Genomic DNA, 11565 nt, shown 5'->3' on the forward strand with positions numbered 1-11565 from the left:
CAATTGGCATGTTTCTTTAGGACAGGACTAGTTGCAGTTTACACTTTACATTACACGTAATTTATTTAAAAAAAAACTAAACGTCAGTTGTCAACTGTCAAAACTTTTGTCGATTGTCATTTGTCAAGGTTATCATTTGTCAATTCCCGCATTTTGAATTTTGCACAAAATTGCGATTTCGTGTATGTGCTTATACCTACAACTTCTAAAATACATACAATAAACAATAGAATTGCTCTCCAGTTTAATTAGATAATGGCCAAACAAGGTGTCGTTGGTTTTGTTATGGATTTCTACTATGATCCATTCAAATGGTAAGTCACATGAATATTGGTTATGTTTTCACTGACACACAAATAATTTATAGTCTTCATTAGATTATTGATCACTGCAATTATAAAGAGTAATCCAAAATGTGTACATAATATTCTAATCAGGCAACTTGCAATAAGTACCAAATTGTGTGTAGACCATTTCGATTTCCATTGAAGTGTGCATATTAACACAAGTAACAACTCAAGTGATGAAACAATGAATAGTCATTAGTCATTACTTACTCATTAATATAAAACAATGCTATCCATGATATTAATACAATATAAATATTTTATTTAAACCCATTAATCTCAAAGCGGCAGCCGGATGCCGCATAACCATTAAAATCTTTTGTGTCTGTGATACCCATGATGGTTATGTTAAAGGACTTTACTCCATTTCAATTCGATCTATGTAAACAAATCTCAGTATAGTCATAATACATATTACATACTAACATTTTTAACATAATATTACCTACACAATGAACAGTATAAAATGTTTCTGGTTGACTTATAGTTTTTTGAGATTAAAATTTAAGAGCAAAATAAACAAGAAACTACACATAAAAATATAATTTAATAATTACATTCACACAATAAAGTATTGTCATAATAATATGAGAGGCATGTGAACTTTTTAATAATTGTTATTTTGTTTACATAAGATATCAAGTTTAATGATCCCCACATTATCTTTCAGGTCAATAGTGAAGAGTGTTGGTTTCTTCTCATTGGGTGTTTTAATCGCCAGTGAGTGCCAAGGCCTAGAAGTGATGCCAGCTGTTCCGCAATAAGTGATTTGTTCAGTGAACTTAGAACTGTAAACATGTTTCAGTATATACTTATTAGTTTGTTCCTAGCACAAAGTGTTTTGTGTGACACTAGAAAACCCAACTTTGTTATATTTCTCACCGACGATCAAGATGCCGTTTTGGATGGAATGGTTAGTAAATTATTATAATGAATGAATAAATGAATTAGTCAGTTACTATCTTGTTTTATTTTCATTTTTCAGAGCCCAATGAAGAATGTGCAACGCTTTATTGCTAATGAAGGAACTACATTTTTGAATTCAGTAAGTAACAGACCTTTACCTACTGATTTGTAGTATTTTAAAATTTATTGATATTTAAACAACGAAAGGTATTTCTGTTGCTTGGATAGTAAGGATATAATATTAAGGATCAGTTTTTAGATACAAATTATTAACACAAGTCTTATTTTGAGTTGGTTCTTTTATTCTTAGTTCTTATAATCCTTACCAAATACATTTAAGCATGATACTAAACTTATCAAGTATTTGCAGTAATTTTGAAATAATTTATCAAGGAAATGACCAATGAAGACAAAGGTTTCAAAATTTTCAAAAGCTACATATTTTACTGGTCAGTGGATTTATAATTTCATTCTTAACACATTCAGAGTGATTTCACACTAACTGACAAGTGACAACGGAGAGAAGTGAAATTCACGAAGCTGGATTTAGTGCATAAGCATTACAGAAATAGTTTTACATCTACTCTAGACTCAACACTACTGTTTTCTTGAGTTCAGATCGGGTTAAGATGAGACGTAGATCGTAGTACTAAAACTCTCATAGTTTGAATAGTTCAAAGTTCAAACTCAGAGCAACTGAAGGCTGAGACGGCATTGGTGCGTTGCCACTTGCATGCTTGCATATTAAAATCCGCTTCACAGCAGTTGTAGGTGGTACATAATGTTATGTATTCACAATTTGTTGCATATTACACCAATGTTGCCTCCCTATAGGCTATACATGTTCGCAATGTATTTGTCTCAGTATGTGACGTCACCAATATGCTGTCCGAGCCGCGCGAGTATGCTCACCGGGCTACACGTCCACAACCATCTGACGCTCAACAACAGCGCTGCAGGTGGCTGCTACGGCCGCTCCTGGCGGAAACTCGAGCCGCGTACCTTCGCCAACTCGCTGAAGAATGTTGGCTATAATACCTTCTACGCTGGGAAGTATTTGAATCAGGTTAGTGGACACTTGAGTTTCTAGCCACACTTTAAATAAAGTACAATATTGATGTAGCAATTACTATAATATTATGATAGGTACTTAATTATGAAATAAAAGGTGGAAATGCTTTAATTTAATACCTTGATCATGGGAATAGCAGACATAATAGATTTTCAATTGTTATGCGGCAGCCGGGTGCCGCTTGGGGAGTGATGGGCTATAAGCCACAATGTTTTCCCTGTCCCTATTTAATAGATGCTACAATTGACAAAACACTAAGGGCTCACAAGGGCACTCACCTTGATCAGTGTATAAATATCTGTATTAATAAAAAAATAACATAGCAATCACGCTCTTATTGCATACCTACCTATGGAAACTAGAAAGCAAATTTTCGTTCTTTAGGTAAAAATATACATGTAGAGACAGGGCTATGTTTCTATGTGCTCCTACATAACTCCTACATTACTAATAAAGCCTTTATTCACTGACAATAACCACTACCACTAACTATAATAATTTTTACCAATCATTTCATAATTTTGTGGTATTTCCAGTACGGAGTGAGGGCGATGGGTGGTCCGGAGCAAGTTCCCCCCGGGTGGAGCGAGTGGCACGGCCTGGTGGGCAACTCTGTGTACTACAACTACACAATATCCAACAATGGTGTACCCACACACTCCACGGATCTCTACCTTACGGATATTATTGTAAGTTTCTGTTTATGTTGTAAAATTGAAAAAAATAATAATCGGCCAATTGCGAGTCGGACTCGCACACGAAGGGTTCCGTACCATTATAGAGCAAAATTAGGCCAAAAATTGTGTTTTTTGTATGGGAGTCCCCTTTAATTTTTTATTTTATTTTAGTATTAAAATTAAATATTAAAGTACACATATTATGTATAACCAGTGAGTTACAGCCTGGAGACTGACAGACAGACAGACAGACGGACGGACAGACAAAGAAATAGTAATAGGGTCTTAGTAATATGGTCCCGTTTTTACCCTTTGGGGACAGACCCTAAAAAGAACATGTGACACTCGGGGGCTGCTGTGGGAAAGCGCAGCTAGTCTACACGCATACGTCTAGTGGCGCGTTTTATTTTGCAAGCCTAAGCCATTTCTGACATCAGAAGTGCCATTTCTGACACGCGCATAAAAACAAAGTGCCGAAGTTAAGTACGCCACTTGCACGCTCCTGCGGTATTTTTACGCGTCAAATCATCCTTGTAAGCCTGTAAAAAAAACTTGAGAGGTGTCAAGGATCCGTGTGGGATGGAACGAAGTTGCTTTCTATGAGATATAGAGAGATAGAGAAACACGCGCACGCCGCACAGCTTAGCGCTTACAACTATAGCAAAAAGTGTAGTTACAACTTTTGGTCTTAATTTTTTCCGTCTAGCCCCCTTTCGGAACGCGGAATAAGGAACTTCGTTCCAATATATTATGACATGTTTACACATTCCAGCGCGACCTCAGCATCTCGTACATCGAGAACCAGACGGAGTCGGCCCCGTTCCTGATGATGATAGCGCCGCCCGCGCCGCACCAGCCCTTCACCCCCGCGCCCCGACATAAGGGCGTGTTCAGCAACGCCAGCGTGCCCAAACATCCCAACTTTAATGTGGCTGCCACGGTATGTACTGTCAATAATGACGCCTCCGTGGTCCGGTGGTTTAGAGCAGCTCTTGTCACGGAGGTCGTGGGTTCGATTCCCGCATTAGACACATGTTCTTTTCAAGTTTGGTTAGAACAGTGCAGACATACATATGATCCTCTTGGTCCATAATAATACTTACCTAAAAGGTCCATCGTTGATATCACAAAAGTGTATAAGTTAATAAGTTCAATTTCTATACAGCTTAGTGATCATTTTATTACTTTCAGACTCAATTTGTTTAAAAACATTGGGGGTTGTTAGGTTTTTCGTTACGGAATTTCTTGATTCGATCGCCGCGCAAGCCCGCGGTAAAAGTTATGCAATAGTTTACAAACTTGATATATTTTTTAAATTCAAAATTCAAATTCCAGGACAAACATTGGCTCATGCGGATGCCTCCGTCTCCTCTACCGGAGTCGTTTGTGCCCCAACTGGAGGATGTATACCGCTCGCGTTGGGAGAGTGTGCTGGCAGTTGATGAGATGGTCGCCGACGTCATAGAAGCTCTGGACACTAAGGCGTTACTGGACAACACTTACGTCATATACACGTCAGACAACGGCTATCATATTGGTACGTTGTTTTGAGTATATTAGTTTGTGAAGGCTTTCATATCAAAGACTGTAGAAATGCTGCAGTCACAGTGACACTGAAAAAAACTGTTCACAAAAACTGTACATTCGTAAACATGTGAACAGTTTCGTAGACATACATAAAAATTACATAAGTAATAAAAATGTATTATAATTATGTACTTAGTATAAAAAAAAATTGATTCATAACCAAGTCTTGGATCTATGTAATTGATGTATGTGCTACTGACATTGATTTGTCACAATGCGACCAAATAGGAAAGGCCCGCAATCTGCCCATGAATATTTTTTTTAGTACAGTGCTCCCAAAGTGATAATGCGCATAGAAATGTTCGTAATTTTTAGGCAACGATCGTCAACGTCGCTTCATGCGCTGTTTTAAACTCAACTTTAAGAAAAATACCGCTTTGCGGCGACGTAGAGGCGCCTGACGTTGCTTGGACGTTACCATATGGGGACTGGGGTAACGCCGCGATGGCTTCCCGGCTTGACGGACCGGCGACAGCGGACAGCCACCGGCTGTCATATTATATGATATTTACTTCTATTTCCTTTGAACAAGGTGCAAAATGCAAGTTTCATAGATTCGGATATTTTCGTGATTACGACAATTAGCGAAGATTTGCATGCGCAATATTAATTTGGGAGTACTGTACATAGCTTTATCGCATTTACTTATTATATTTTATACATTATCACATTATGATTAATCGAATTTACTTACAGTCCTTACAGATACGTTTTTGTTGTAGGTCAATTCGCCCAAGTGTACGACAAGCGGCAGCCATACGAGACTGACATCAAGGTTCCTCTAGTCATCCGTGGTCCGACTGTCCCTAAGAACTGTTCGAGCCAGCAGCCCATATCGAATATTGATATAGGTAAATAGAATTAAGGTGACGCTGCGTTAAAGTAAAAAACCGAGTTGGATATTATGTTTTAGATTGCTTGTTTTCTATGAGAGGCCGGCCCGGCCTCAAACGAAACGAAAACAAGTAATGGAACAGCAAAAAATGGAAAGGGCGTAAGCGACAAAATGGTTTTTGTCGCGTAATTTAAAAACCAGAAATACATTTCATATAAGCTATGGGAAAATTAAAGTGTAGCTTGAACCAATCTTTGTACAAATTTGGAAACTTAAATCACTCTCCTCTGTTGGCAAAATAGGCATCCCTTTTTTTTTACAGATGTCTTTTTTATTGATTATTCTGTGTTGAAAAACTGTGCTCCAGAGTTGGCTCCGGTCTTGACGCGTCTTTTTCGGCTCTCCTATTCCAATGGCATCGTCCCGGCTTCCTGGAAGACAGCCTTGGTGCACCCGATTCCCAAAAAAGGTGACCGCTCAAATTCATCCAAATACAGACCAATCGCTATAACCTCTCTCTTCTCTAAGATAATGGAATCCATTATCAATAGCCAGCTTCTTCGATACTTGGACGGCCAGGGATTGCTAAGCGACAAACAATACGGGTTCCGTAAGGGTCGCTCGGCTGGTGATCTCTTGGCAAACCTGACTCATCGTTGGGCTCAGGCAATTGAGTCGAAGGGAGAGGCATTGGCTGTTAGTTTGGACATTGCGAAGGCCTTTGATCGGGTTTGGCATAAAGCGCTGCTATCAAAGCTTCCATCATACGGGCTGCCCGAGAAATTATGTAAGTGGGTCACTAGTTTCTTATCAGACAGAAGCATAAAGGTCGTAGTTGACGGCGAATGCTTGGAAACTCAGTCTGTTAATGCTGGTGTCCCTCAGGGCTGTGTGCTATCGCCTACTCTATTCATACTGCATATCAATGACATGTTACAAACCAACGGCATTCATTGCTATGCGGATGATAGTACAGGTGATGCTGTATATACCGGCTCCCCTAATATTTCTCGGCAAAATGTCACTGAGAGTCGAAACGAACTTGTGTCTAAGGTGGAGAATTCATTGGAGAAGGTTTCTGAATGGGGTAGACGTAACTTAGTCCAATTCAAGCCCACCAAGACACAAGTCTGCGCGTTCACCACTAAAAAGTCACCAATGGTCGTTTATCCTCGTTTCGAGGGCACATCTTTAACCATCTCCCCTAGCATTGAGATACTTGGCGTCAACATATCGAGCGAAGTCCAGTTCCGATATCATCTTGAGGGTAAGGCCAAATTAGCCTCGAAGAAGCTTGGTGTACTTAACAGAGCGAGACAGTACTTCAGTCCGGACCAACGCCTATAACTCTACAAGGCGCAGGTTCGGCCACATATGGAATATTGTTCTCATCTCTGGGCAGGGGCGCCAAAATACCAACTGCTCCCTCTGGATCGTATCCAACGAAGGGCTGCTCGAATTGTTGACTGCCATAGTGTTTCAAACAGCTTGGACCCCCTGGAATTACGCCGAGATGTAGCTTCACTCTGCATCCTCTATCTGTTGTATCACGGGGAGTGCTCTGAGGAATTGTTCGGAATCATACCACCTGCAACTTTTCGCTATCGTCCCACGCGAAAAACATACCATCCTCATCACCTTGATGAGTGGCAGTCTTCCACAGTGCGTTTTTCGCGTAACTTTCTGCTGCGCACTGTAAAACTCTGGAATGAACTGTCACCAGCAGTATTTCCAGACCGATACGACCTGCAAACCTTCAAGAAAAGAGCGTATTCCCTCTTAAAAGGCCGGCAACGAACCTGCAGCTCTTCTGATGTTGCGAGTGTCCATGGGCGACGGTAGTTGCTTACCATCAGGTGACCCGTTTGCTCGTTTGCCCCCTTATTTAATAATAAATAAAAAAAAAGTGTGTGTGTCAATTACCTTTTCACGCCCAGACCGCTGAACCGATTTTTCTGAAATTTGGTATGCACATACTTTGAGTTCCGGAAAAGGACATAGGATACTTTTATCCCGGAAAAATGTACGGTTCCCGCGCGATAAACGAGTTTTGGCGCAACGGACTTTGGGGGTGTCATCTAGTCCCATATATTCTTGATATCTGACTTCATTATCGAAATAGTTAGCGCTTTTATTTTGACTGGCACCGTTTAAATATATTATAGTAAGTATAGAACGTTCGCTTTTATACATTGAAAATCATAGTTTCGTCTTATTTTTTCAATTTAAATTCATATGTATATGCTGTAACACGTAACTGCGAGTTCGTATCGCATCGCAAATATCGGCAAAAACATTCCAATCTTATAATTAAAAACCACAGATATTTGCCATGCGACTCGCAGATATTATGTGTTCGAACTTTTTGACTCAGTTAGGTTGGGTTGCACCAACTAACTTTAACTATAACTTTAACTACAATGCAAAATGTCAAATCTTTGGTTAAAGTTAAAAATGGACGCCATCAAGACGTCATATTTAACCATAGAGCTCGACAAGGTTTTAAATGCACGTGGCGAAAAAAGGAACTAACGCCGTCATCATACAAAAACGCCATTTTTGACAGTTCTAATTTACCAGCAGCGCCCCCGCCCACGTTCATTTATAACCTTGTTGGACCAGCTGTCATCTGTCAATTTCTCCGGTCAAAGTTAAGGTTAAAGTTAAAGCTAAATTTAGCTTTAACTTTAACCATAACGTTAACTTTAACCACGTCTCTGGTGCAACCCAACCTTAGTCTTCCATAGTATGAAGTATTTTAATGCTTGTAATTCTTCAACTAAAAGCAATTTTTTACAGCACCAACCATCATGAAGCTAGCTGGTCTGCTACCGCCGGCGTCTTTGGACGGACGGCCGATATCATTCGACGTACACGATGTACCGGAGAGGAGCATGCTCATAGAATACTATGGTGAGGGGAGAGATGGCACCGTCGATGCTAGGTGCCCCTGGGAGTACGACAGTCGACATCTAGCGGTGAGTAGTATTTTAATTTTTACGCGTATTACAAAAACGATCATAAAATGTTTCGTCAGACGGCCAATTGTGCAATATCTGTTGTGACTGTGAAGAGCAAGGAACGAAGTTGAATTAAAGTAGTGTAATCGATGTATTGTTGTTATTTAATTTGACGTGACTCCTTCGTAAATTTATTATGAGAGTTACTTTTGTGTTATATTTATTACTCAGGCTGGCCAACTAAAACGTAAAAGCGCTAATATTTCAGCAATGCTACCCGGAGTACGAGTGCAAGTGTCAGGACGCGACGAACAACACGTACGGCTGCCTGCGACACATCTCCGACAGGATCAACATTAAATACTGCGGATTTGCCGATGACGAGGTATGTTGTGTCTATACAGGGTGCAATTAAACCTTCCTGTCAAATTTTGATATATTGATCCTTGTTAAAAATAAAATTAAATTTTTTTCTTTTTTAATCACTCAGTACTAAAATGTTGAGAAATAACTTCCGAAAGCTATCCTAAAATACACTACAATTAATGGACATGACGCGTCGCCCGCGCGTGATGTGACCCCGCGCGCGTCCCTCCCCCCGCGTTACCCCCTCTCATTCCCACGCGCCGCGAGTGACCGTTCTGCAACGATTTTAAATAGGATAAAAATATATGTCATTGAAAAAAATAACACCTAATTTTTTTGGTTAAATGGACTCTCCCAGTGATAACTAAGCCCTGGAAAAAAATTGGCAGGAAGGTTTAATTGCACCCTGTATATTGTAGTCAGGCGCGGTCGCAGCCTGAAGTTTTGATCGCCCACTATAGTCACTACACTAATATTTTTTTTTAATCTGCTCCCTCGGACGGTTCTGGGTTGACAGCTGTCTAAGGTCGGACGCAGTGGTGCTTAGGGGATAGCTAGAAATTTCCTTTTATTATTTGGCAAGATTTTGAGATTTTTCAATTTGACCTTAGATTTTGGGTCATGTCCCCTGTGACCCCTCCCTTCGGACCGCGCCTGATTGTAGTAAATATAGACTTAAGTCCGGTCGCCGAATAGAGATAATATGTTGTGTTAAAAGCCCAACATTGTTTTTCTATTAAGCGAGCACGAATTTCTCATGTCCACAGGTGTAAAGAAAGAGAGAGCAATATTCATATGTACGAATGAAATAGAAATAGCGTTGACAACATTTCTCTCTATCCGGCAGCCTACGTGACATTGACGTCACTTACTAATAGCAGTTGTAACAAACTTTGAAAAAGTGTTAAGTAGCCAGTTTAGCCCAGTATACAATGTCCTAAGATGGCCCACTGTAAGTGAAAACCCGCCGATTGCGCGCCCCGCCTGAAAATCGTCCGCCATCATTATACACAATTACCCCATCTACAAAATGGCGATGGCTTGTAGTGGGCCAGCATGGTTCATTGTGAAGAGGCACCTTTATGATGGCCTAAATTATTTTTAGCTCAGATAGAAACCTAACTTGTGAAACTTCGTACAAATACCAATCGCCCTAAACTGTTATCTTACATATTACAATCTTACCCCACATTTCAAACTGAATCTAAGATTCTTACTCCCATTTTTTTGCAGAACTTCCTTGAAATGTACGACCTATCGTCGGACCCTTACGAGATGCGCAACATAATCCACCTGGCGCTGCCTTCTGTCCGTCACTGGTACAAGCTTACCCTCGCCGAGACGTTAGTGTGCAAGGGGTTCCGTAACTGCGACAATCCGCTGGAGAACCCTAAAATATACGGCTAGTTTATATCGCATTAACAACGTAGATAGCGGACCTACGTTATTTCATATTTGGTTGCATTATGTCAAGTCAAGCACGGAGCTTGATATAACCCGACTAAATAGTTTCGTCGCTTACGTAGCAATATTGATCTTTAGGGTCTATTTTATCCACCGAAAAATGGCTTTGTTTGTTAACGTATAGTTAACGTATAGTTTGTTATTAATATCGAGTTTACACCCTTTTAATCTGTTTAATAATAATATTTTGCTTATTGGATCTGATATTATAAAAACGCGGTTACCACAAGAGTTTAAATAGATTCGTTCATAGTCAGTCTTTAACAAGTTATTTAGTTTTAATTCTTACATCTTGTTAGTTACTTGCTTAAAATATTAGCTTAATCGAATGTAGAACCAAAGGATTCCAAATCTTGTTAAAACTTTTGTTAATAAGTCATTTAAGTTGTTAACATTTTAACGCATTCCACTATTTTCCTAGAATTCAAATAAAGCTTGAAGAATAATGTCCTTCTTATTACTTTTAGGGCCTGTTTCACCACTTTCTGATAAAGTGCCTAATATATTAGGAATATGTCAAAAAAGTTGTGAATAGCCTATAGGCTATTCACAACTTTTTTGACATATTCTCCATACTTGATCTGTCAAGTTAATTGGTGGATAGCAATGTGTATAGTGGTAACATATACAATTCGATAACTTATGCAATTAAAAGTAACTTTTGTTATGAAACCACTTTCATAAACGCAATATTTAATATACCTGTCGAACAAAGTTGTCTCCCGATGCGTACAAACTACGAAAGTCTGACGTCAGTCTTTCGTAGCACTTTGTATGGAGCGTTTCGGGAAGGTCTTTTTTATGAGATATTTGAATTGTCATATCTTGGTGAATTTTTAAGCTATCACATTCATTCTTTTAACGATGTTTCTTTTTTTAAGTGTCCTTCAATTACCGATAAGAAAAAAAAATAGTCATCATGCCTATTGTCCAAACCTTATTGATATTTTGTTATTATGATTTTATTGTCATTTTTTGTGAATTATTATTTTTAAAAGACCTCTAGAACACTCAATATATTCGATAAAATGTTTATGATAATAATATTATGTTATAGTGCTCGCGGAACTAGTTGGCCTAGCCTTAGGTAGAGACGGGGGTGAGGGGGCGGGTTGCTTGCTGCTCGCAACGCACATGAGATTAGACAGTGACCACCAATCTCGAGATATCGTGAACAATAATTATTCAAGTATTGAAAATAATAAATTAAAGACAATCGATCAGTTTTATTTTCTAAACTATTGACATCGGCAATCCGTTTTTTAAAAAACGTACGCACTTTGAATATTATTTCCTTAGCTTATCTTTTTATTGGCGGACTCATCTTGCTATTGCAATCTCTTGTGCGTTT

General features: G+C 39.2%; 1 protein-coding gene across 1 annotated transcript; it reads left to right on the forward strand.

Moving 5' to 3' along the window:
- The first annotated feature begins 136 nt into the window (after positions 1 to 136).
- LOC121727702 (N-acetylglucosamine-6-sulfatase-like) lies at positions 137 to 10659 on the forward strand. The gene is made up of 11 exons (XM_042115675.1): positions 137 to 314; positions 1018 to 1260; positions 1333 to 1392; positions 2119 to 2319; positions 2862 to 3014; positions 3775 to 3942; positions 4338 to 4539; positions 5312 to 5440; positions 8224 to 8402; positions 8653 to 8769; positions 9984 to 10659. The coding sequence occupies exons 2-11, from the start codon at positions 1144 to 1146 to the stop codon at positions 10155 to 10157; spliced, it is 1500 nt and encodes a 499-aa protein (XP_041971609.1). The 5' UTR covers positions 137 to 314; positions 1018 to 1143; the 3' UTR covers positions 10158 to 10659.
- The last annotated feature ends 906 nt before the right edge of the window (positions 10660 to 11565 follow it).

This window comes from Aricia agestis, chromosome 6 (assembly GCF_905147365.1).
Source record: "Aricia agestis chromosome 6, ilAriAges1.1, whole genome shotgun sequence".
Taxonomy (NCBI): Eukaryota; Metazoa; Arthropoda; class Insecta; order Lepidoptera; family Lycaenidae; genus Aricia; species Aricia agestis.

Excerpts from the sequence above, each read along its gene's own strand:
- LOC121727702 (XM_042115675.1), top strand. The coding sequence starts at position 1,144 with ATGTTTCAGTATATACTTATTAGTTTGTTCCTAGCACAAAGTGTTTTG. Across the intron at positions 3,943-4,337 it reads ACTTTAATGTGGCTGCCACG|GACAAACATTGGCTCATGCG; the intron begins GTATGTACTGTC and ends TTCAAATTCCAG. Across the intron at positions 8,770-9,983 it reads GCGGATTTGCCGATGACGAG|AACTTCCTTGAAATGTACGA; the intron begins GTATGTTGTGTC and ends ATTTTTTTGCAG.